At 40.7% G+C, this 27747-nt stretch overlaps 1 protein-coding gene across 1 annotated transcript; it reads right to left on the minus strand.

The window, feature by feature from the left end:
• Nucleotides 1-561: 561 nt before the first annotated feature.
• klhdc3 (kelch domain containing 3) lies at nucleotides 562-27692 on the minus strand. The gene is made up of 11 exons (XM_063874942.1): nucleotides 27591-27692; nucleotides 25695-25936; nucleotides 24271-24447; nucleotides 23934-24049; nucleotides 23774-23845; nucleotides 22391-22604; nucleotides 21745-21831; nucleotides 20332-20440; nucleotides 7895-7968; nucleotides 6567-6645; nucleotides 562-3669 (listed from the first exon to the last, which is right to left on the minus strand). Exons 2-11 carry the CDS (start codon nucleotides 25846-25848, stop codon nucleotides 3603-3605), a joined length of 1149 nt encoding a protein of 382 aa, XP_063731012.1. The 5' UTR covers nucleotides 25849-25936; nucleotides 27591-27692; the 3' UTR covers nucleotides 562-3602.
• Nucleotides 27693-27747: the final 55 nt, after the last annotated feature.

Here is a 27747-nt window from a genome sequence, read left to right on the forward strand (position 1 = left end):
ATTACTTTCCCCGTGTTACGTTAAAATAGTAGCGGGAAATTTAGTTCATTCCCAATGCATTCACGGTGAACGAATAATCAAAAACATATAAAAGTGCTAATGCATTGTAAATAGTCTTCATCAGAAACGTCCATTCAACAACTCACATAAGGTGTGTGGTATAACTTCACAGACAAATGCATTTTTACTCAAGCCTGGCTAGAGTGAGAGTGAACGGATGTTTTAGTTTTGCGGTTTTTAAATGCTTCCCACGTAAATTCATCAAAACATTGCAATTCTGAATTATTTGGAGAAATATAAGAAGATCAAAATGTTCCTCATAAATTCTTGGTAACACAGGGTGAGTAATTGATGTACAAGTGATCTAACAGGGTAAAGTATTCCCTAAATAAAAAAATCCTACACATCGTTTCTCAGTTTGTTTGTGTCTAAAATTTGAACCCCCCCCCCATGATGATTTGCACTGTCAAAATATATGACATTTTCACATAGATTAGGAATTCAACAATTAGTTCAACAAGTCCTGATAAACCAAAGAGACTGAAAGTATAATAACAGATGTTAACTCAAACTGTCTCAGATTTATTATTGATACAGTAATAAAGTATATTGCACAGGAAGTCCTGACCACCCTTGACAGCCCCCTCAGAAAAGCCAAAAAGGAAATAAAATCAATAAGCAATGACTCCAAAGTCACTCCATACTGTTTTTTACCCCTTAATAAAGAATACACTTCTTGGCATTAAATGTTCCATTATTTACATCTGATTGGAAAACAATTACAGTGCACACTAATACACTTGTCTCGAGGGCAACTGCTGTTCTGATAAAGCAAAGGACCTCCTGCTTAGTTTGATCAGATCTTTTTCTAAAGCCTCCTCACAAACTGTAATGAGAAACATAACTGCCTTTAAAAACGTTATAGGCAAACATTCCAAACACTTGTCCTTAGCATTGCCTGACTGAAGGTAAGTGAGTGACTGAGGATATTAGTTGTGCAGGTATTTTATTTTTGACCAATGTCCACATTGTCAGTTACTTAATATTTACTTCCTGTCAAATTCCTGAAGAGTTCTTGTCTGAAAACACCACCACCCATAATCCTCAAACGCAAAAAGGACCCAAAAAAATAAATCGACTTCCACACCACACGTTTAAAAAAAGTAAAGAAATGTTGCCGTGAGGCGTTACACTAACACCAGGTAGCCTCCCCGTGTTCTACTGCATTAGCTGTATAGTCCAAGTATCAGGGGTACTGAGGAATATCCAGTGTGTGATATGTCCATGTGCAGTTTACAGGGTATAAGACTGAGTCACATTGGCACCTCCGGTCTATAAATAAAATTCAGACTTGGTTTGGCAGGCAAACGTCTCAAACTAAAAAAGCAGCATTGACAGGTCTCCTCTCTGTAAGGCCTGACATGCCACAGTTGGCTTTAGTGCAGTTATCTGGTGACTTCGACCTGCTTTAAGATAGTTTACACTGCTTTACATGAAATACACTGATTTGTAAACATTTACCGTGGACGTCAGTGTTATCCAATCCTGATGTTTGGGACCAAACAAACTGCAGGGTTTCATTCTCACCTGCTATCAGAGACTGACTGACTGCAGATTCAATGTAACCCTCTCAGCAGGCAGCAAACACAGGCTCCATAACCCCAGGACTGAAGGGCACTGATGCAATGTGTGGTAACAGTTCCTATTCACTCCAAAATAAACTGGCAGTATAAATGTAACTATTTCACCAAGTTATTCATTTCAATGTCAAGCCGTATTGTTTATTATTCCTTATTTATAAGATTCAAAAGGATGGGTCTGGTGGTATTCTGCATTTCCAATAAATTCCTTGAAAAAAAAGATCAAAACCAACAATTAATTGTCATCTTTGTGTACAATTATTTTCTAAAGGCTGATTGATGTTACTCCATGGACGTGTTTGTCCATATATGGTCAGAGTACTTTGAGAATCTTAAATACACCCTTCTGATGCCTTAAGTACTTGCAAGGGCACCACATCCTCAACTGAAAGTAGTCCCTAAAAATGTTTATTTACTCCTGCTTTAGAACAATTGTTAAAACAACATTACCCAGCTGCTTGAGGAGATAAATTAAGTCCAAGTTGGTGTTGAGTAAAAAAAAAAAACGAGCCGCAGATGTGGCAGGGTGGTGTTGAAAAGTGGACGTACACATTCAGATTACTTTTGTTTTCATGGGATTTGTGCCTTAAAAACTTGGAATATCACCAAACGTATCCTTTAGTGAATCAAGATAAAAGCTTTAAAAAGACCACCACCAACAATCCAGTGTTTTCAAAGTTTTGTTCTAAAATGTGTAATTAGAATAAAAACACACAACGTGAATAAGCACCCCAATTTAAGCTTTCCCAATTCATTTTCAGCCTTGTGGTGAGTGTGTAAGCCCTTTTGTGTCATAACATCCACCTAGGTTTAGCTTTGCTCGTAGCCGTACACTAACACATGTTCACACTTCTCCTGGTTTTCCACCGTACGGTGAAGAAACAGGTCATGAGCAGAGGATTGTCTATAAGAGGAACAAATACATTATGCATATTGGTGATCGTCTCCCTCACAACAACAGGGGAACGGAAGCAGGTGGGCTAGGATAATGTGTAGACGGGACCACGTGCTTACACACATACACAGTATATATTTGCATCATGATTCCCCTCTACATTTGGCACTGAAAAACAAACTGCAGGGTTAGTCACACTCTTCCACGTTTCTTGGAAGAAAACGGCCACTAATACAAACTTCCCTGTGTAAAGGCTTTTTTTGTCTGGGGGAAAGAGGATGCCTAATGTTTGGAAAAGTCTTAAAGACTCAACGATGCATGCTATCGAGGGAGGTAGATGGACTTGATTGTTTTACAAGGCGGATAGAGGGCTTGCTTCAGATGCCCTGAAATCACCTTTGAGACAAATAAGAGCAGAAAGGTGCTTCCCATGTTCTGATGAAGTGGGGTAAAAGTCAGTCACACTACCTTTCACAAGAATAACATGCTGCATACTGGTCTTGCATTTAACACCCAACTAATATGCTGTCCATGTCCACTCCATTTACAGTGTACGCAACTTCATTTCCAAAATGGACATTTTATGGGTATCAGGATACACAAGCTCATCACCATCTTAGTCTCTTTATATGTGGAGCAGAAGGTTCTCCTTTTTGTCTCCAAGGGGAGATCTTTTGACATCAGGACGACATCCTCAACCAAGAGGTGAGCTCTCAAGACTTTTTTCATCTGAAGTTCTTGTCTCTTCCTGCGTTTAGGATTCGAAGTCTAGGATTATCATAGGCTGATTGGATTTCTAGAGAAGCTAGAAAGAAGACAAAAACAGATGTCAAGAATTCCTAACCAGTGTCTCAATGGTTCAAAATATCCTTTGTATGCTCACGGTGTCAAATGTATCTCACGCAGAATAGTTTGGTCAGTTAAGAGTTTTCACTTAAAGAATGTGGGAAATTCATTCCATTCAGATTCTTAAAAAAAAAACAGTCCGCCGGCGCTCAGCTGATTCGAAAAGTAAGAGCTCAGAGTCCGGAAACACAGCCCTGGTTCTGCTTCACATTCAGGCGGTGTCAGCCGTGGGAGGAGAAGATGGGCCTGCTGATGTTGCTGTTGGTCGTCATGGCTGCCAGTTCCCACCTGGAGAGAACAACAGGAAGACTCAGAGGTGAGGGATACCGTCACATACCTGGTCCGGTGTCAATTTCAGAAACAAAATCTGACTTAATATGTTGGTGAAAGATGGCAGTGGCATTATTAAACACCTACTGTGACTATATCAGAATGTAACATTATTGATGGAAAGTAAATACCAATATATCTCCCAAGTTTCATGAAATTGTATTTGTTTTCAGGGGTCAGGGTTTGGAATGAGGTGACATTCTTGACTGAAGTGTTCACAATCCAGTGACTATACAATATTAACAGTTTCCTTTGAATGAGATATGACTAAAAAGGCCCAGACTTTTAATGAACTCAATCTGGACTTTATAGTTTTTAATTTAATACTTTATGTTTTTTTATACTTATGTATCTCTTCTGGATGTCAGTTGATATGTTGTATACTTTCTGTGTTTGCTGTATTTTTGAGTGTTGAGTGCTGTTTGTTACATGCGGAAAATCAGTACAAATATTTGGATAATAATAACAATCTTGACTTTCAAAAAAATGGAAGAGGTTGTTTAAATATGATAAAAACTGACAGGAACATTTGACACACTAAATAGGCCCCAATTAATGAAAACAACGAAACGTTGTAGGTTTTAGTTGTGGTCTAGTTTGTCTTCACCAGTCTATACTGTACCAACAAATAGAAGCATGCATTTTGGTTTGTAATATTACAATAGGATACAGGGTGCTGCACCCTCTCACTCTTGAGGTGTGCCCTCATACCAAAAACAGTATAATACTCCAAAAATATGAAAATTGTGTCAAATAGAGCGTCAGACAGCAGAGACAGCTTTGTCTTTACGGAGCTCTGAGTAAATAGGGGATGGATGTCCGGTGGGTCTGCCGGTGGACGAGTGGCAGGCAGCAGGCTCACACTGAAAGTGTGATTTCTGAATTCGATCGGGTCTGTCTTTTTTTCTGGAGAGGACGTAATGAAACCGTAACTCTGAATTTATTTGTTGTTTGAGGTGCAATATATGACTCGGCAGCTTTAAGACATCCAGAAATGATTATTTTATGCTTCGCTGGAATGCATTATTTTCGGGCGGGGACATACTTTTGACATCAGTGCCATCATCCTATATTTATAGAGGGATAGTTATTGTGTGTTCTTTGAGGTTTATTGTGTGCTGTTGTCTATGTTTCCCTCACTTTGTATTGGGGGAATGCTTAAACACAAGGGCTAGGAGGCAAGCAAATCACCCACCTCTGGTTTTAGCCCTTTACACTTTATAATGGATCAGGAACAATTCTTGCACTTGTGCTAAAGTGCATACCTGTCACTATGGTTACCAAATGATCTTGAATAAAAAACAGCTATTTTTATTCAGATCAGGGAATTGCAGGATAATTGTGAAAGCACCCGCAGTCGTCGGGAAGGCTCAAAGCTCCGGTATACTCCGAACTGATCTCACTCATATGGATCAATAATGGCACTGGTTTTATAAACATTCATTTTTATTTTGGAGTGTTGACGCACAGCTGATGTCTTCCAGAGGCTTTTATTAACTTTCCAACCATAAAACAGACTTTAATGGTTGGATATAACCAAACTGCTAAAAATGTACTCCAATGACAGTCAATCAAGCAACAGTGTGACATTTGCTCTCCCCCACTGCCCCCCCCCGGTTGGAGTGAAGGGCTACGATGTGGACGTGGATGAGGGAAGGCTCGCGGTAACACGAGAACAGGGAGCAGGGGCCGACAACAGGGTCTAGTGCTGACCTGCTGACAGGTCAGAGGTTGAGCTGCAGATTGTTATCACTGGCTCTGGTTTCACACTCACTCCCTCTCAATTGCTTTGTTCGTTTTTTGGGTTGTGCGCGTGCGCGTGTGTTTGAGAGGGGAGATTGGCACTGAAGCTGGAGATGCCAGCGAGGGGCAAAGGGAGTTAACCAGAGTCCTGTGACCCCACAGAACAACTCTCTACGGGTTAGAAACACAACTGCAAAGTGGGGAGTGTGCAAGGTGGCCGTGACAGAGAGAGGGATGAGGAGCTAAGAGGAGTAATTAGTATTGAGTTCCGAGGGGTTCATGTATAACAAAAGCTAAAATCTTTCAGATCCATCTCTAATAAGTCTTCAGATTATGGAAAAGCTGCATGAAATGGCATTATTGTGTGAGTATCATTTCTAAGAGAGACTGTAACTTTACTGACAAAATAAAGGAAGTCCAAAAGATAAAACAGGTTTTTTTCTTTACATTTTTCACTTTGTAATTTCTACCATGTGACTATAGTCAGTCCCTCCTTCACGTTATGTGTCAAAATAATTCTGACATCAATATGAGTGGGAAATGATACATTATTAAATGATGATACTTGTTTCTTCAGATAGAAATGTTTGCTTAATCCTTTCTCATTTCATACCTGCTTTTCAGTTGCGAGCTGGTAGGAAATGCTAAATTGGACATTTAGTTGTTAAGAGAGAAAAACTTTTTTCATGACACACATTGAATCAAAAACCAAATTGAGATCCGTTGTGTTAGGTTGCTTTCCATTTTGTAACCCACATTAAGTGACAACCATTTTTGTCAGCTGGATTTGGGATACAGAAAAAGGTTTTTCCCTTAACATTTGAGGTCTGATCATTATTTTCCTATTCTTTTGTACATACTATTAGTTTGAGGGAGATATAATAACATACAAATTGTACTCTTAGGGACTTGAAGTAAAGTCAGACAGAAGCCTGAATAAAAGTTGGGTAAATGAAGCATAATGAGTCATAATTTGCCTCTATGAAAAACAGCCTCATTATTGAGAGTAACAGATGGGGGCAAAAAATGATGGGCATATAATACAAACATAACAATATGTCAGTTCTGTGACCAAATGGCGCTAATGTTTGAAAAGAGGATGCTCCGCTGACCTGATATCATGTGGCAGTCCTGAATGCTCCAGACTGTACTGAATAACAGCTAGTTTGCATAACGTCTTCAAATTGGGGCCTGAAAAGAAAAGAAGAGCATGAGTCATGGACTGATCACAGAGACTAATCATATTCAGAATATACATTTGAGCTGTGGGATTTCAAAATGGATCAAGGCAGGTCAGGTCTAAAAATATCGAGATGAAAGGGCTTCGATTTCCTCTCCGCGGTGTAAAGATTACCATGTTCCCCAGAAAAACAGACAGTACTGTTTCGTAAGGACACGCAGAACATTAAAGCAATATTTGAGCATCTTATTACAAACTTCCTCTGGATTATTTTTCAGCGTCATGGCTGCTCCACCATATGTTCGGTGATAAACAGTGTGAAGGCACACGCGACTGGCACGTGGAGGCGTTTGCCACAGGGGATGCCACCGGGTACTGCCAGTCCCATACTGGCCCTGTGTAAACCCACCTACACACACTGTGACCCGACAGCATCACAGGCTGCCCCAGTGCAGGCAGGAAATGGCTATATTTGGTAGTGCGGGATACGGAAGTAGCCCATGAGATAACACCAAGCAGGGCCAAGGCCAGGCATACAGGGCTAGGTGAGAAATGAAGCAGTGATAAGGTTATACCGTGTTGAGGAGAGCGTAGTGTAGCTTATTAATTGCTAAATTCAATACTGCTGAGTATACTTTATCTACAATAGCAATCTGGGTCCTTCGAGTATTTGTACACACCTTCTTAAAGGCTTTTTCAACCCATTTTCTATGTTTAATGTCAAAGTGACAACCACTTTTGAAGTGTGACCAGTATTTAAGAAAACGCTGCAAATGACATCTGCAGAACTAGCTGGAAAATTGCCAATTAGTGCAATTCCGCACCATTAGCTTTGAGTGCTTGTTTTTGCCACAGACAGGCTGGGATTGGAAAAATAAGTGTGTGACAACGTTATGAAAAGGACTCTACAGACAATAAAAATGTTTTCCTTAACCTTTAGCTTGATCAGGTCTGTTTGTTTTCGTGTAATGTGACTTGTTCCCAGAAGATAACAGAGGAATTAGAGTGAAGGTTGGAGAGAAAAGTGTTGGAGCAAAGCTTAGTGTCATGAAAAGGAATGATTTTAAAATCCTTAGTCACTTTGGCACATAAACCAGGTTGAAAAAAAGGGGGAAGTTACCCTTTGAATTAGCTGATAATACTTTACTCTTATTTTCAATACCTACCAGGGGCTGTTAATAGGGATTGATCGGATCGAATTTGAAAGATTACACACAATATGCCAACAAGACAGATATGGATTACGGCGAGGATACTTACTGAAGTCTAAGATATAGAGGTCTGAATGATCCATGAGGTTAAATTCATCCCCCATTCCTTGCTCTGGACAGGGGCTGTAAAGACAATAAAGAATAGTTGTTTTAATTTACAAGTGGTCAAAGCTTTAAACCTGTCTAAGAGGACAACAGTAACTCTTACACTTCCTGTCTGTTATCATGAGCGTGAGCCACACAACTTGCCAAGGTTGTATTTGCTACTCAAGTGTTTAATGGGGCAACTTTATTGCTTTTTCACCTCAAGTCATTCCTAGAATTCCCAGCAGACTCCCAATGTCATCCACCCTCTTACCATCTTTATTTATCACATAGTTTCATAATCAGGGAGCCACAGATTATTTTCAATGCTGTTAACACAGTGCTCTGCTCTTTTTATCATGGGCTGGCATGATTTAAGCCCACAGGAAGTGAAGCACTGCAGTGAGACGGCAGGCTGGCCCGCGCTGATAGTCCCTGAGACCTGTACAGCCGTTGATATCACTGCACGTCTGTTTCCTGCCGGGGCAAAACACACACACACCTGCGACACACCTGGTGCACCACAGCTCAGATAGTCTGGCCTGGTGTCACAACTCTCTTTTGACACCATTATGATTAATCAATTTACCTAAATGCAGAGGTGTCTACAGGGGAGGATACTGTATGAATAATGCTGCCCCAGCCTGAAGGAGTAAAATGCTAAGGAGGATTTATCCCCACATGTAATATGTTTATTACATTGCTTCATCATATATCCACAGTGCTCAAGAGACATTTCCAGATTAGTGGATAAAAAAGCACTTTACAGTTTGCACTACCCAGAGGACAGTTTCATCCAGACAGGTGCCTTCACCAAGCAGGTTATAAATATATCATCGAGAATGGGATTTGGTTGCAGGGTTTGGTGCTTAACAAAAGCTTTGCAAGATGCTTCCTGCTACGCATGGATCGGCAAATGACACCGCCACAGTACTGTTGAAGCAATCGAGCAGAAACTACTTGTTTTGAATTGCTTGGGATAACACTTTTGATGCTACCCCTTTACTTCAATGTCCTTCCATTTTTCACTCTTGCCCCAAACTATTCTCTTGCTGCACACAGAGTACTTTCTCCTCCACTGATTCGCCGCTCATCAATCTCTATTCCTCTTTCCCGCTGTCTTCTCCATCGCATCTCCCTTCGCTGCGTGTTCAGGATGTTGTAAGGGTTTTACGTTGCTAATCTTCCCTAAACAAACATAGTAGTGGCTTAAAGCGGCCAGGAGAGGTGAGGAGCACGAGCGCAGTCGTCCCAGGGGGCCAGCTGGGGAAGTCATTACGCCCCCTGCCCCCCCAGGAGGTGATCCACCCGGGCTTATAGCATGGGCCTTCATCAGAAAACCCTCAACCACCTCCCCATCACCATCATTGGTCACTGTCTACTCCTGGACCTGCTGTTAATTACTGTGCTGATTCAAATGGTCGTTTCCAATTCTGGCTAATTACTAAACCAAGAGAACGAGCACTAATACGTACCTCACAATCAAACCGAACTGCAGCTATAAGAAAGATTCATATATTGCTACAACAACCTTGTATTTATTTAACTGAATTAAACTTTTACTAAATGTTAATAAACCAACTGTGTGACTTAAGTCTGAAATGTCATGACACACCAAGTATACAGTTGCCTATTAGATGCAAACATTATGCATTAATGGTACCAATTGGCTTTAGCTTTAGCAAAATGCCATATACAGCTCTGGAAAAAATGAAGACACCACTGCAGCATTATCACTTCCTCTGGTTTGACTATTTATAGGTTTGTCTTGGAGTTCAATTATTATCATTTATTATTTTTAATTGTATTCTATAAATTACTGACACCATTTCCCTGTGTTGGAGGTTAACAGACACTGGAATGGCTGCCATACATGTAGAGATTGAGATTAAAGAAATATTTGGAGTGGTCTCTTAATTTTTCCCAGAGCTGTTCACAAATTCATCTTGTTGAACATCATGACAATCCAATTACAATGAAATAGGTTTTACATTTTGTCCAAAAGCCAAGTATTCACTGCCTCATTGTGAAAAGACAAAGATTGCAGAAACAAAATGAAATGTTTATTGGTTGCATTAGATACTGTAAAATGGAACTGACATCAGCAGGCTGTCTCCTTAACAGAAGTAATGAAAACTAGTATCTCCATCTAAAGAGCTCACTGTGGTAGCTGTCAACTACTGTGCGAGGGTACAGGGCTTGGATGCTGACGCGTGAAAAGGTGCAGATAAGAAGACGCTTGAGCAGAGAGCAACAAGGGAGATCAAGATTGCATTCCCCTTGCAAGAAGCTTTCTCGCATACTCATGGATGATGTCGGCCTGGGTGTGAAATCCAGCAGAACATTAGGGAATGTTAATGATTTATTGGTCACCACAAAAAAAAAGCAAGAGCCTGGATCATAGAGGAGGGAAAAGAGGTGTCTGATGAACTGGCAGCGTTTGGAAGCGGGAAAGTCACAGTGTACGACTTTATGTGGCATCCTGGTGTTTCACGGCTCACTTTGTTACTCGATCAGCAAAGTATCGCTATGTGTGAAAGTGCTCCTCCCCCCTGCAGCGGTTCCCAGTCTGAATGAGGCCTGAGTGATGCTGCTCCCCCGCTAAGAAAAACACTGGTTGCTATTTCAAACAACACTCAATGAGGGTGTCTAATCACCCAATTGCCAGTCTTTCTAGCAATGCACTGCCTGCTCCACCTCATTATCTCCTCAACCTAAGTCTCAAAACGGTAGAATAAAGAGCTCAACTGCAGTCCTAAAACTAATGAGGGAACAACACAGAGCCTGGGAACACTCCTCGTTGTCTCAAGTATCCAGGAATTGAATTGCCTTAAAATTCTGCAATGGACGCAACCAATGAAAATGAAGCAACAAGAAAAAGATAGAGGGTTCAGTATCACCTTGGATAAACAGTATATCTGGACACCGTCCTGCCGTAGGAGTGTGTTCAGTGGCTCCATTGGCCATATCCTCATTCTTTAAGTGATATGATCTGCATCCCTTTCCTTTCTCCCCTTTCCTACCAACTCTGCTCCCTCAGAACCATCCAGCTAACAGGAACTCTTCGGGCACTACAACTTCCTGCAGAGCACCTTATCACGAACACCAGACATAAAATCTCATTATTTCAGTAGCACTTCTGAGTGATAACATTGGGAACAGGAAGTCATAGCACAGGAAACCCCCCCCAAAAAACAGACAGTTATTTGTAAATTACCCCCCAAAAAATCAAATATAAAGAATAATATAAGATTGTGGCTGGACTGTTGCAACACTGCTCTGATGTTGTAAGACTGGATGAGCCACACATTACCACAATTACTAAATCAACATACTATCAACTAAAAAACACAGCCAGAAATTGTTTTACTAACTTATAAAGCCCTAAATGGTTCGGGACCCCAATATATGTCGGACATGCTGCTCTGTTACGAGCCACCCAGAAATCTCAGATCTTCGGGACGGGCTTACTCACTGTTCCCCGGGTCAGAACCAAACAAAGCTGCTTTTAGTTTTTACACGCTGCACATCTGGAACAAACTTCCAGAAAACCTGAGGTCCTCACCAACCCTAAGTTCTTTAGGGTCGAGGTTAAACACCACGTTCATTTTAAACTACATTGTATCTCTTATGAATCTGTTATTCCATTGTCTTTATTTTCTTTAGTTTTCTCTCTTAACTACTGGGTGTTGTCGTGATGCAAAGCACTTTGAATTGCGTTTTTGTCTGAAAATGTGCTTTATAAAGAAACTAACCTTAACTTTAGGAGGAACACATATCTCTCTTCAAAAGGGTTATAGCATTCATTTTTAGATATAGCTATGTGCGTAATAACACACTACCAAGCTCTTATTAGAAAGTGCAAGTAGCCAAAATTATTTGGTAAAAACATTATTTGTTTTTCCCTGAAAGTGTTAATGAAAGTATTTTTATTAAAGGATTTCCGATAGTATCTGAGGGGGGTTTACTGTAAAGATACGCACAAGACTTCGCAACAGTTTGGGAATGGAACCTTCGTAAAGGTATCCAATAGACTTGGTTATCACGATCGATAGATTCCCGTCCATTTCTCTTGCCTTAATCTCGACTGCCTCACCTCGTCTTACCAAGTTATCTGTGCCCCCTCCTGGGCAGTGGCTGGACAGTGGATTAAGACCTGCAGTTGCCCAGACCTAAGCCCCATGCAGAGGGTGAGACACAAACTACAGCTGGCTCCCAGAGAGAGACGCCTGGCTTCAGATTAGACAGAGGAGATGCCAGCCGCTGGTGAAGCTTCTCAAATTGCAGCCCTTGTAGACTAAATGTATTTGGACTTGGTGGTGGTATTGGATAGAAAAAACGGATCCTATAAATCTCAAGCAAACACAAATGTAGTTCCTTTCATCAGAGCAGGTTGTTATCTAGCTGCCTATAAAAATAAGGGAGAGGACATAAACGTTTTTCACAGGAACTTGAACACAGCTGGTTAATATACAGGGGGAACTTGAAAGGGCTTGTAAAATGCTTTGGGATCATTTCAGGAAAATAGGTAACTTCCTCTATAGCCCCAATCCTCACCTTCAGCTGAAGATTACAGTCAAGGTCAGCCGAAATTCTGACAGTAAATACACACTACAAACCACAGTTTTAGTGCTGTTCCATCAGAGTAGCTCAGTAGTAAGGTACTTCTGCAGGCCAGTGGTTATCTCTTTGAATCCTGCTCTTTTACAAGTGTTTCCTGTCATGTTAGATGATATTTTCTCTCTGACTAACAAAAGGCTTGTAGTTTTTCAAGAAAGTCTATTCCACTGCCAAGAATGGTTGTTTCAACATGACTTGCCAAGTGTGAACGATAGCCTCCTATTCTGTTGAATCTGTAGGCGGGTGCCATTTTTTACTTTGTCTACACAGCATGGCATTGTTCCACAGAGACGTTTCATTTGCGATGACTGTAGTAAATCACAAGTAAAACTACCACTATTTAGACAGTTGAATGCATGCGGCGGAGAGCACACAAAGCGGCACCTATGCGGGCTGTTTATTTGAGCTGCTGTGTAACACTCAGCCCTATGACACCTCAGCGTATACAGCCTGTTAGCGGGTTAAAGAGGGTTAAGATGCAGATGAAATACTATCATGAGCTTGTCTTTGAAGAGTAAATCACAGTGTTGCTGCGCTGCCCCAAAGTCCTGTCCCGACACGTGCGGGATGCCCCTCATCCTGTCGGGGTCACCTCCACTGTTTGACAGGTTTTATCTCGGGCGCACTGAGCGCACACACACATGCATACAGACAATTAATAAAGGAAACTTCTGGAGCCTAGCCTTTGACACTGAAGGCCAAACGGCAAGATGTGTGTGGCATCATAATCTATGGTGTGTTGATAGCAGTGTGTCCATGGAGCCGACTTCCGCTGTGGCAGATCTAAAGCGTTATAGGGTGCAGGAAGTGCAGCCATAATGATATTTATATCGAGAATGAATGGAAAAACAGGGGTTTTTCTGCAATGTCTTGCTCCAAAATAAAGTGTTTGAGAATTAGCCCAGCCTCAGTGCCATGTTGTGTTTAGTCTAACATTTGAACTGACAGGTTCAACAATGATAACAAGCCACACTTTAACCGGCTGGACTATCATAACAGCAGCCCTTTCAGTCATTGATAAGGTGCAAAATAGCCATGTATGTGATATCGAGGCACCAGGCTTTTGACCTTGCTGATCTACTAAACAAAATGACTGGACTCTGCAGCAGCTCTGCAGGGCTCAAAAACGTGCTGTTTTGAAATGACCAGTTGAATTCCACACGGATTAAATATCACGGTGAGAATCTGGTGGATTAAACAAGTGGTTTTTGGGTGGGATGTTTTGGCTACCAGTGAGATTAACTGCTATGTAATCAGAGCATTTAGCAGCTAAACTCTACCTGAGCCCTCAATGGAGGCAGGACAACTGACAAATTACCCCATTTTGAATTTTATATTCCTTAATAACAAGATTTGAACTACCTATAGCAAAGAAGTGTCAGCAATGGAGGGAAACATAAAAGAAAGGGACTCAATATTTGAAGTATAAATGTTATAAGATGTCAGAAGTCATGTTACCATCTTCACTACATGTACAGAGCGACATATTTAGGGCTTGCAGAAGAAAGCAAGCATGTGCGTGTGTGTGTGTGTTCTGACGTCAGCTCAACGAGAGGAGCAGTGAGTCATTTAATCATGTGAATACACGGCAAAGGGAACTGCAAACACACAAATGGCACGCTTCATGGGAAGTAGGAAATCTCAGCAGAGGCACACAATTTGACTTCTTGGATTCTGATCAAGGGGAAGTGAAATGAGGATATTGAGATATTTTAAGGATTTAAAAATCACACTTTGGAGAGATGCCAAAAACACAACGCATCGGGACAAACATTGGGAAAATCGAAATGTTAAGATGAGGACTGCAGCTGTGCATGATTTAAAAGACATAAACTGATATTCATAAGAAGCACCTGAAACTAGAGGCCCATAATGTCATGCAACTTTGAAGCCACAGTGTCAGCAATTTCAAAACTGCATATTCAGGCCTCTGATTCGCTGCTTTTTAGATGTAAAGAACAATTATATTATGATAGATTAATTTACTAAAACACAAAGTCATATTTAGTGGGCCTTTAGTCAGTGCAGGTAAATTTGTGAAGTTGAAGCAGCAATTTTTTGAAGAATTGGAGGTCTGAGATAATGAGCTTGTTCTTCCATCATTAGATTACATAATGGTCCAAGACCCCACCTGGGCCTGCCTCAGCTCAGTGATGACATCAATGAAACTCATTCAAGGCCTATGGCCACTTTGACATTGTTCGAGTGAAATTGATAGCCACTGCTCCCTGCCTCACAGTGGAAGGCCATTAAAACCCTTTTGAACAACACTCATCATCAGCAGTCCACACAAAAGGTGCTGAAGGGCTAAAATGGCACTAAATGTCACTTCTACAGAAAACTACCGCGTGTTCCACTCCGCAAGCTCTCACAAACAGATTATTTAAATAAGTCATCATTACAGTTGGCAGGGAGGAATAAATCCCTGTCACAGCAAAACATATTATAAAAATATAATGAAATTATTAAATACACATTTCCATGTCCAAGTAGATCAAGAGCCAGTCCCAGATTTCCCTTCACAGATTCCAAGCTGTCTGCTCCCAGCATGCCAATCTGTCCCGTCCTTATTCACATCCTGCCCCTCGTAGGATGCCCTGTTCCTAAGCTTAAAATGTTTCCCAATTTAGCCCAGCCCGGGCTTGTTGTGAGCATTTATACACAGAGTGTGACGAATGCCAACGATGACCACATACACTCTGCAGGAGATCTATAATCTTTTTGGCACTGTTTTCATGTGCAACTCAACATTAGCAGGTGAGAAAAAAGCCACAAACGTAGAGGGTTTTAGCAGAGTATGCTGAATTTGTGCGTAGGTGAAGGTCAGTGCAGGTGGAGTCAGTCATGCACGGGTCGTCCTTCGTGGGGCAGCGAGCAGGACTCAGTAAATGAGTGTAGCAGAGGCACAGAGGGTAGATCAAATTGCACTCTGTGAGAAAGAATGCTCCCAAAGGTCATAAATCAGAGTTGGGGCAAAATTTCGCGCCTTTCTGCAGCTCAGCAGGTCTGTTTACACTGACGTAAGTGGCACTCCAAAGACTGCCACTAAGGCCAAGCCAGTCATTCACACATACAAATTAATTTAGCCTAAAAGAAAAGGAGGTCTGTACCCTAAAAACCTTCTCATGCATTTAATCCAGCTTAATGGAAGCTAAATTAGCACCAAAATAGAGGAATATAATCTTCACATTAGATTTCATTCATCTAAATCCAAGCGTTTATAACACTTTAACAATAGAATTACAACTACATTCTAATGTTTTGTTTTACACTAGTGTATTCACTAGGAGTTTTATCCTGATGTTGATGTTTTTTTACAGATGTTTTAACACTGCTCTGTGTTGTCTAGTCCAAAGTGTAATCCCTTTGAAAGCAGCGGGCTCTCGGACTTAATAGTTTTAGTGTCCTTGACTAAAGTAACAAATTATTGCCAAACAAATTCCTGCAGGGCAAATAAATATCATAAACCGGCAATAAGTATCAACAGCAGGGTTCTGTTTTGGATCAATATGAAAGGACAACTAACCCAGGAAAACAAGTTGTGGACCATAAATTTGAAAAACAATTTCCTTTGGCAGGCCTACCAAAATGAGACGCCCCGCAAGAAAACACAAGCAAGGTGTCACGCAAGTAATTCATGGTGGCGTGTGCAAGCATTTGTCAGCGGCATTGAGACAGACACCAATAACTTATCAGCCCTATTAACGGCCATTGTGTTGTTAGGTCATAAAAAAACAAACAAAGGAGACACAGCAATGGCTTGTTTTAAACCCACTGTAACTCCTAAATTAGAAGGAAAAATATCCCTGCTTTAGAATAATCTCAGAAATAAAAAAACACCAAGTTAACCTTAATAGAAAAACCTTCGTAGTAAAATAAAATAAACAACTGAGTGTGATAGGAAGCTAGTGGGACTCTGTTTGTGGGTTTTAGCATGTGTGTGCATGTGCTTTTGGGAGTTCCTGTGTGTAAGAGGCTTAAGTGTGCTCATGTAAACACCAAGCGCGTAGTGCTGCTCAGGAGGAAACCTGTGTGGCCGACTCGCTCAGCGTCTGCGAGGATCATGCTGTAATTTGTACAGTAACAGGAAACAACATCTTTGCAGACTTAGAACAACTGAGCAATGCAATCCTCCTCTTTACAAATAACACAAACAAACCAATCGGTCTCCAATGCAGAGATACTTTGTTTGCATTCATGAATATGGTTACACATTTAATTGGCCCTATTTCTCCAGGATAAAACATCCAGCCTGAACACTTTAAACAGGATGTTGGAGATACTGAGTGGAGTTTGATTTCTTCCTCTGCTCAGCCAGCACCCTCCATCATCCCAGTGGCACCAACGACACTCCCTTCCAGCCCCAGCCCTATCTGCTCCCAACAGGAAATCATGACTCCTTAGAATCCATCCTGGACTTATCCCAGAGAAAACCCAAACAACAGTCTTCAAAAATAAGCATCTTCTAAAGCACTCGATTTCTCCACACTTTCTTTTCTTCCTCAGTTCTATTTCTAAAACTTTTGAATCCTATTTAGAAAAATGTTGCATTTGGTTTTTTGAATTGTTATTACTTATAAATAGGAAAAGTAGCCTTTAATAATATATCAGCTGGAGTGTTATAGTAGGTCTATGAACTAAACTATGCACTTTACTTTCCTACACATTTACTTTCAAAAATTCTAGACTTTTTCAGACTCAAACTTACAGTCCATATATTTATATTTGACATCTTAGTAAAAATGGCTAGATGTTTATAAAGCAACTAAATGGTTTAACATGTATGAATAATTCTGACTATGCTATTGTATTGCCATATAATTGACAGAAGATTGAAGCTAGTAACTGTAGCTCATACAAATAATCATAACATGTAGTGGTCAGTCTTTTGTTGGGTTGAGACAAAAATAAAGTAAGCAGACTACAGTGCCGCCCCCCCAATGTTGTAGATGTCAAACGGTTTACACAAAGTGTGCATCTAGCTTTCGTTTTTCATTTGTAAATCTTTCGTTAGTCAGGTTTTATATATTAGCAAAAAGTTGGATGACGCTCCTTTGAGGAGCCAACGGCGCCAACTCGCAGGCTGTGATGTTTAGACGATAGTTCCTGCCTTGCTTTCAATATCATCAACCCTGCTCTTATCTGTGCTCTTTAACTAATTGGTCAACTTCAACGCTATTCAATATGAAAAAACACTCTGTATGAACAATTTATTTTTAGAAATTCAGAAAGAGGCAACCGTCTGGAAACACAAATATTTTTCCATCGTCTCTTACTCGTTCCATACTTAATGACCAAAATCAAATCACATACTCTCTATACTGGATCAACCCTGACTAAAAAGATATCCTAAGAATGTTTAGGAACACTTTCTCTTTTGCCTAATTTTCACCATATTCAGTTAAATCAACAGTATACAAGTAGAAAACAATCATTTCACAGTATGACTTTAATGTGGCTGCTAGTCGATGGATCGAGATTGCACTTGTGTATTAGGGTGTGTTGCTCCCCATGATGTGGTGGAGCAGTAGGAAAACGGATCGAGCAGCTGCCAGAGGCCTTGAGGGCCCGAGGGGCTGGAGACGTAGTGGGGCTGAAGGACTCTTATCCCCAGCCTCCTGATCACCACTATCAGGGCATCCCAGTGGGGTTTGCCTGATAACACAGCACTGCTGATAACAGCAGCCCAGGTCTCGTACTTCTCTGGAACATGCTAATGCAGTTAGCTACCTCATTACTCCACCGGCTACTGGCCTATCAGAAGCCCGTCACCATCCCAGTGGCACCATAACATCTACGATCCCCCGCCAATCACTACTGTCTTACAGCCAGCAAGGGAGTCCTCAGACTGCTGTCTACAGGAGCCAGACCCTCCATCTTTAAGAGAGGAGAGTTTGTATCCACTAACACAACATGCTGTTTGTCTTGAAAGCCTGTGCTTCATAAAGATTATAATCACTAACAATAAAGAGTTAGGAGTATATCAATTTAAGTGTGTGGAAAGAAATTAGTTGCCAACAATTCCAATCTTTAGGCGATTTTTAATCTCAGACAGTTTTTCATTCCTTATCTATTACCTATTGAGCTATTTCTTTATCAGTCACAGACAGCGTATCCTAATAGAACGGCAGTTTTTATATAACATTAGAAATCTTTAGAAATAACTTGTCGCTAAAAAACTAGGAGCTCATTCAATATGCTGGCTTTAGCCTTATATCGTTACTCAGAGTCTGGCATTCTCTTTGAAGCAGTAAAAGTGGGAATCCAAGTAAATACAGCTTGCAAAAAATACTGTTATGACAAGAGGTTGTTGTCACCAAATAAGTAAACAAACCAGTAAAGTTTTAGAGAAACAGTTGCAGTTTTCAAAGTTGGAGCTTTAATCCTAAACAAATGCACTGTCTCCTAATAAGTGGTTTGACACATTAGCTTTATTCTGATCGAAGAGATTTGCATTTGTGCAATTAAGTACAGTTTTGACATCCTGCTCATCGCTCTGTGGTCTGTCTGTCAAACTTGGTTGTGAAGTAAAAGGTTTATAACATTACTTTCACCTACTTCTTAGTGCAAAGCTGTTTATTTTTGTTGTTGACAAAATGTTGATTGGTTTCCAGGCTTAAAGAGACCCTACTATGCTTATGGGGGTGTTCCCTCCCCTGTATATGTGTTTGTATGCAAATGGTCTGCAAAGACTAAAATTCCAAAGTTCCCTTCAGAAAGAGTTTCTCTCCTTCTGCCTGAAAATCCTCTGTTGGACTCCTGTTTACTTCTGTAACATAGTGACATCAATATCCAACATACGCACATCTATTGGCAAGTGCTCCAACACATTGTACGTGATAGGCTAAGGGGCGGTACATCTCTAAGGGGTCTACCAACCACAATAAAGCCTTCCAGCTAACCAATCAGAGCAGACTGGGCTCTGGTTTCAGACAGAGGGTGTAAACAGGTGCTGCAGCACAGGCAGTATGAGAAAAATAAAGAGCTTTTTGAACATTAAAGCATGGAGACAGGTCACAGTAGAGGCACTACATACAAATATGAACCTAAAAATGAGCATAATAGGGCCCTTTCAAGCTAGTGTCACAATTTTGCATATGCAATTTTTTTCATATGATTATGAAATGAATGAAGTGTGGGGAAACACACGCTTCAATCTCAAAACTAAAGCACCATGGGTCATCTTTAAGTCAAAGTGCATCAAACCTTTGATCTTTTTGGATATTTTCTACAAAACAGACAGATATGTAATAATAAGAAGCTGAAAGCATAGAACACATTGAGTAGTGTCCTTTCTGCACTGAGCTGTGTGGCACTGCTCTCTTTAGAATGAAACAATGGCTCAGCTGGCACAGAGAGGCTTATTATCATGTGTTGTCAGATTAAGCTTCAATCATGCACTCCTTAGGGAAATTGATAAGGAAGAAACAATTGGATATTTGAACACTGAGCATTTCAACAGAGGGATATATGATTGCTAATACAAATCATAATTGTATATCCATTCAAAATAATAAGGGAGATTTTAAGATATCCCTTTATGCGTAATAAGTTCTACTATGGTATTTTAGCTGTGTATGTTTGTGCATTCCTGCATGTATGTATTTGGGCCCTGGTTTATACGTCTGTATTTTGGATTAACTCAGGGTACAGTGAAATTGAGGTTAAGGTGGGTAAATAAATAAGTAAAAATGATCAAATGTAGCAAAGAAAAAATGCTGATCCAATGAACAGTTTTGCAGCTTCCTGTCAGTATAACATTATTCTTAAGTTGTCCCTCACCTTGTTCCTCCAAAGAGGATGATTCTGTCTCCAACCATACAACAGCACTGCCGTCTCCGCGGACACGGGCCTTTACCCTTGGGTTCAATTTTATTCCAGGAAATTGTTTCTGTAGTGTGTACAAACAAAAAAAAGTATTAAGTTGACAATATTTAGACACTATGATGTAAAAAGAAGACAGAAGGTGGAGGCTATCAGTAAAGCTTCAGATTACATCCCTGCTCTAAATAGCTACAGAGGGATCTTCAGCAGAACAAATGTTGATCTATGGGATACTTCATAGCAGCAATACAAACTCTCAGACACTTACATAGTTACATAACAGTATTAGTGCTTCCCATTGTGCCTGCAGTTCATTCAGCTTTCCTCTTTATGTAACACACACAAGGCCCAAGGATAAGTGAATGAAAGGGAGCAACAAAAAACTCCCTTTCATATAAGACTCAGAAATAGAATCAATCCTGCTCTGCAGAAGTGTAATATGACGATGAAGCTCTTTGAGTTGCTCCATATAAGGATGAAATGTTAAGTCTCTCACTCAGAGAGCCAACAGCATCATTGCATCTCTATAGCAACAACAGGCACTTCACACTGTGTTGAATAATTAGGACTATAATTGAGGTGCTGCCATCTAGTGGACTGCAGGGTACAGGTTTAACGGCAGTTCACCCAGTTCAAGAGTCTCCACCTGCACACAAAAGATCATACGTGTATTTCGTCTATAAGAACTGTGCTATAAACCTGAAGACATCAGATCAGTATAAGGCTACTTTCATGATACACAATTGGTGCCGTAAAACTTTTCACTAGAAATTGTTGCAGGTAGGAGCAATGCATTGGGTTCTATCTACTTTAGGTGATGTATTCAAACTCCTTTTTTGTATCATACAAATTAATCATACAATACAGAAGTAATCGATTGAAAGTGCATTCAAACACCATACAACACACTGTATTGATTCAGAATATACTGCAGGTTTGCTGGGTATGATGACAGCTTTGTGTGCAAGGTTTCTCCCAGAAAACACTGACTGAGAACCAATATGGACAAATACATAAGGGCACACAAAGACCCCAGACATTGATTGCATGTTATATTTTTCTATTGCGTGTTTCCTAATAAAAGACAGGCCATCTGTGTTTTATAGGGGAAAGGGAACAGCTAGCTACTAAGATGAGACTTAACATGATGCAATGAGGGAGGAGAGGACTGTCTACATGGATCCAAACAGAGGGAGGAGGAAAGTGGGTCAACATAAGCTAGCTCTACAGAGAGAAACAGTAATCGATACAGGTTGATCAAAGCAAAATAACCATGCCCTTTGCAAAGTTACGCTCCCGAGAATGACACAAGCCAGGGCTTGACAGCAGCACAACACGTGTTCCCTATCTGACGTAAGAAAGGTGAATCACCTGGATTGAATTTCCAGAGGTCGTTGAAGTGCCGGTCCAGACGAGCATTGTATCCGCCAAAGATATACAGCTCCCCATTGTAGGAAACTAAACACAGAAAGGAAAACAAGTCAGTTACCAGCAGCACAGTGAATCCCATCATATGAAAGTCACATTAGCTTTGATTTGTTTAATCAGATGAATAGAAAATGCAATCTTGTGCTAATTAGATGATAATGAACTATGTATACCGTCATTACACAAACTATAAAATAGCAAATCATGCTTGAGAAGAAAGAGGCAAAGTTCACACTGGAAGATAACTTATTTGTTCACAAATGAATCATTATAGCAAGAAAACGGATGATTACTTAAATTTAAGTTGAGTGCCAGGACATTAACCTTGCTAAGTTCAAAGGAAGAGACATTTCTGAACAACCATTTCACTAAGAAATGAGGTTTGTGAAAAAAAAAAGATCATATTCAGCTTTTTTCGCTCATTCTTATCGCTAAATATATTGCAAGTTATTTCATTTTTAACAGAGACACAGTAAACATAGTTTCCCGGTCTGCTTAAATACATCTTTTAAAGTAATCTGCTTAAATACATCTTTAAAGTAATCATCACAAATGTGTTAATAATATTGCTCTCTTGTTTATGCCTTACAGGCTGAATGACTCCTGCGTCCGTCTGGCAGCGGCTGCACTGAAGCGGAGCTCAGCCAGCAGTTGGTCTCCGTGTCGAACACTTTGATCTTGTTGCAGTAGATCTCGTTGTTGGAGTGGAAGGGACCGAAGCGGTCTGCTCGTCCTCCAAACACAAACATCTTTGTCCCGATGATGGTGGCTGAGTGGAAGTCCCTCCAGCGTGCCGGAGTGCCCTGTGAAGATAGGACAGGGAGACGATGCTGTGACTGTGTCAATTTTAGTAGAGACGGAGCATAAAGCAGTGTACTCAGGATGTTAACTACATATTTTATTGCACAACCTGACCTTCAACATCCTGAATTAGCTTAACCTCAAAATTCAATGGCTCTTAACTTTAAATGCTCATCATAACCCTGGGTATAAAGCCTACAACTACACACAGAGAGAGGCTTCTTGGCCATCAACTCAAGGTAAACACTGCCATCAAGTGGACTAAGTCAACAACCTCAAAACTACATTAAAAACCAAACCACATTTTAGGAACCACCAGCCTTTGAAAGGCAATGTACAGTATTTGGTACATTGTATTCATTCTACAAATTCAAATTAAGTTGACACAGTCAGGGAGAATGATAAATATAAAACAAACATTACATTGTAAAACCTGTTTCCACTGTATGGAGCTGCCTCACAAAGCCTTTACTACTCCCTATGCATTCATTCAGCAGGCCTTTAGCCATGGTTAAGCTTTTCACATGACTTCCTTTTCAGAATGTGCCGCCATTGTCTTCCACAAACGCTATGCAATAAGAAGGCTCCTAAACATGTTTTATAAATAGCGCAGCAGGGGAAAAATGTAATCTTGATTTTACAGGAAACAAGTTGTAAATAAAATCACAGCAGATTTTGTTTTCCAAAAAAGGAATGCAGAGATGAGAACAGACAGGAAGAATGTACCCAGTCACATGCTCAATTCAATCTGTAAGCACCAAAGTGTAATCTCCTTAATCATAAAACAGTTAACAGAAAGTTAAATGAGGGACTGGTGGAGAAAGTCCTACTTCCAACAGTCCAAAGTGGACTATCTCAAACATGTACTTTGGAAGAGTTCATCACATGTGCAGGTGGACTAAATACAAAGATAAATGGCATTTCCCAAAAGGGGAGTGCGTACAATCCTCTTTGAGTCAATCAGACCACTGAGTGTTCTTGTAGCAGTACTGCCAACACCAGTAACACCCAGTGGTTTGCTGATTTCAGGAGTGCTTTGAATGTAACTTAGTGTGTTGCTAATCCACTGTAGCTTGAGTTTTTTTTTTGCGTTGGTGCACCCTTTTTGACCAGTCAATGAAAGGCATTCTCTGTACAGGAAGATTAAAAAAACAAAGTGAGGTTTACTCACTCTGGCATTAATTAATGACCAAACCATCTCGGTTGTGTCCAGCTTGTGGATGTCATTGGAGAAGCAGTCAGCCTTGAGAAAAGAAATGCAGAGGAGATAAATTAAATAATGTTTACCATTTAGACAGAAAGTCCCACAGTGAAGAGTGATAAAGACTCACCAGCTGTTCATATCCTCCAAATATATACATAGCTTTCCTCAGGACGCAGGACGAGTGGCCATCCCTCGCCCCTGGAACAGTCCCTGAAACCTTGGGTGTGAACCATCTGTGGCTGTCTATAAAGCGGGGAACACTTTAGATTAACTCTAAGCACTCTGTTGAGGGACTTCTCATTTTACAGTACTGACATAACACTTTTCGATGTTCAATAGCAGGTGTTACAGCTCCCAGATGTAAAAACTGTTTTTGTCTCCCTCTTGCCATCATGGCTGTAAACACCCAACAGGTGCATCTCAAGGCAACACTTGCGCTGTGAGTTATATACAGGTTTACTTACTGACATCAAAGGCATAAAGCACATTGCAGGCCCCCTCTGTGTCGTTACGGCCCCCCCAGAGGTAGATAGTATCATCCAGCAGCACAGCTGTGTGGCCATAACGCATATATGGCACTTCACGAGCACGTTCATGTCCCAGCATCCTTACAGGAGGAAGCTTCATCCAGCGCAAAGACACTGAAATACAAAGAAATTTGTATTATGTTAAAGTATTATTATTATGTTGGTGCTTTAGAAAGAACAGATATTTTGTCAAAAGAAATGAAAGTAAAATATGCTGACAACTCTAACTCAAGACAAGCTATAATGCAGAAGTAATTCAAATAAACATACTGCAATACAACGGTAACATAACCTTCAGGACTTGTGAAAAGGAATGAAAAGGTATGAAAAGCAATATCAGTTGTTAGAACAATTGGGAGATACCTATGCAATAGAAAATGTCAGTAGTGACATTACGCCAAGCTCTTGAAAGCTTGTGCTCTGTCAAGCGTGACATAATGAAACATAGTGTAAAAAATCAGCATGGAATCCAAACATCTTACATGCCAGTCGTTTTTTAATTTTCTTTTGAGATGCTAAAACAAAGAGGCAAAGAAAAGGTAAAAATATTAATCAAAAGACTGTGGAAGACAAAAGGCTTCACTGTAAACTATACATCAAAGAGACGGAGCACAGAGCAGGTGACCACATCATAGACTGACACAAAAGTAAAGTTTCTCTTCTTTCCATTTTAATCAGGAAAAAGGCATCTTTATCAAATGTTTGGCCACAGATCTTTTACGGTACAGCAGTGGCAGGTAGGCTCAAGTTACTTTAGGAAGGTGTAAGAATCTAAAGCAGGTGGCTGACCACAAAAAGGAAAACAATATATAAAATGGGTTACAAGGGACATTTTTTTTTGCAGTTTCATAAAAGTAAGAGCAGCACATGTTGAATAAACACCTGTTTGTGAGAAAGCCAGTGAAAGACAACTACCGGTGAAAACCACAAAGGAATGCGTCGGTTAGAGTTGGCAGCTGTGATAGGTTACCGTTAAAGTGGTGAGGTTCAAAAGCCGTGGAAACTCTAATCCTAGCTGGAAAAACAATATTTTCCTGCTTCTTTTATCATTACAGAGAATACAGGGCATTTAAGGAGAATGACTTCTCACCTGCCTAATGTAGCATACAAACAGAAACCAGCGGCAGATAATTATGACTTTAGACCGCTTACAAGTCAGAGTTCTCCTGAGACCTGCAGAATGTATTCATGTTTGATTAACTGTTGTTTTTTGGGTTAAAAAACTGCAAAGGGCTCCAAATAGGTATACACACTGTCAGTAAAAACAACTGAAAAAGAGAGAATACCTTTACCTCAATTCTTAGCTTTTCCACCTTTTCCAACCAATCTGATCCATTAAAATATATTTATTCACCACCAACCTGTGTTGAAGACATGCACGTCAATCTGACGCAGTGTCTCGTAGTCCTCCCCGGAGCAGTAGCCTCCAAAGGAGAACACCTTGTGCCCCACCGCCACAGCAGCATGGTTGACTCTCCGCGGCCCTCCTTCCAGGTGCACCGACCAGCGAAACATCCCACGCGCAAGCACCTGTGTGACTGCCAGTCCTTAGACCATCACTTTGTCACCCACCTGGATCCCATCAAGCCAACCCCGTTGAAACCTGTGACCGGAAAAACAAGAGGAGTTGCACTCTGCTCTAGATAACAGTGGGGCAAACTAGGAGGGGAAATTGAGGAAACCACAAAGGGCAACTGTTTGTCCTCTTGGGGTTAGAGTTGTTCAGCTTTGCTGTTGCTGACAGGCTCACAAGCCCCTCGTTTTATCTGGGAGGGTATTTTAAGAAGTGATTAGACCTACACATACCACTCCTCTTTCTTTCTCGAAACTCTCATCCCGTAACCTCCCGCTGCACTAAAAACGTTTTAAAATAGAGTCATGTAAATGAAAGTATGCACCCCTTATGGGCTGTACCAATAAAACATCTATATCATAAAGTCAATAAGTCACCAACGGCCTCAGTGATGTTTTATTAGGTTATTTCGCTGTTATAAAGTGAGTGTGTTACTTATCTTTTGAAAGAAAACAGCAACGAGCAAACTGTCAATTGGCTATCATCAAAAATATTCATAGAAAACTAGGGAGACCCCTAACAAAAAGCATCTATCTAAAAGGGTATGTGTTTCAAAGCTACCTTCTTATTAAATCCACACACAATTTACAACTGTACACCAAAACTCATTAGCAGCAAAAAGGTCAAAATGTTTAGGTAAACTGTCACTCACTACTCATATGTCTTGAAGAAAGCAAGTGAAACTATCTTGTGCTAAACCCTATGTACCCCCTGCTAATTATGTCTCAATGACTCTATTACTTACTCACTGACCTCTAACCTTTTTGCACTCAAAATAAACTCCCAGAAGACCATTGACCATAATACGAGGAGTAAAACAGGCCACATGTAGGCAGCAGGCAAATATGGGTTGAGACTTCATTAGAGTAATTGTTTTACCCCCACTTGTTAGGCCATTTGTTTTGGAGGATGCTGTAAAAGCCCCAAATGGAGTACCCCGACTTCTGAAATGACAGAACACTACTAAAGGCAACATTGCCTCATCTTTGCTGCAGTAAACCGGCTTCTCCAGTATTTTCAATTTAGCTTGGAATCCTTGTCGGGTAGATTTTGAGAAGAGGGGCAAAGCTATTGACAGACTGTTTCTACACCCTCCTAATACAGTAAACAAGATACTGATGTTATCAGACGACTATCCATGACATAACTTCACTACAGTGGCTTTGTTGACAATAAGACTTGATTATCATACGGTAAGATTGGTGCTTAACTGCTGAACAGGTATCGTTGGTCCATGCATATTGTGAGCTCACAGATAGTATATTCATAAAGCTGATCTAGAGCCGGTGACATTGAGCTTTAACACGGTTACTACGGTCCAGCCAAGCCTCATACACTAGCTAGCCGACGTTAGCTAGCTTTAAGACAGGAATAGACACACACCTGTGAGCGACAGCGGCTGACCGCCAGGGTCGTTTCAGAGCAGCAACTTTAACAACCCTGTAACTAAAATAATGTTACTGTATCAGGTCCTTATACCCAACCCTGCAGGGGGAAAGCTGTGGATAGCTAGGCTAAAGCTAACGTGGTTGAGCTACCTAATTTAGCTTCTAGCTAGCTAACTTGAAATGATTAAAAGCAGCCGGCAGGAGTTAATACAGCGGCGTTTATTTCAAACCTTGGCAGAATTGTAGCGTGGTTAGCTATCAGACAGCAGCATGAACAGAATAATATGGTTAGCTACCTTCAGGTCGAGTCAGTTGTGGTTAAACAAGCAATGCTGTCCACACTGGGAGCCCCTACAGACTCCCTCGTGAGGTGAAACGTCCGATAGCACCCTCTGTCGGCGGCAGATGTTGTTGGTTTTTTTTGGGGGGGGGGTCTTCTTCTTCTTCTTCTTC

This window comes from Eleginops maclovinus, chromosome 22 (genome assembly GCF_036324505.1).
Source record: "Eleginops maclovinus isolate JMC-PN-2008 ecotype Puerto Natales chromosome 22, JC_Emac_rtc_rv5, whole genome shotgun sequence".
NCBI lineage: Eukaryota > Metazoa > Chordata > Actinopteri > Perciformes > Eleginopidae > Eleginops > Eleginops maclovinus.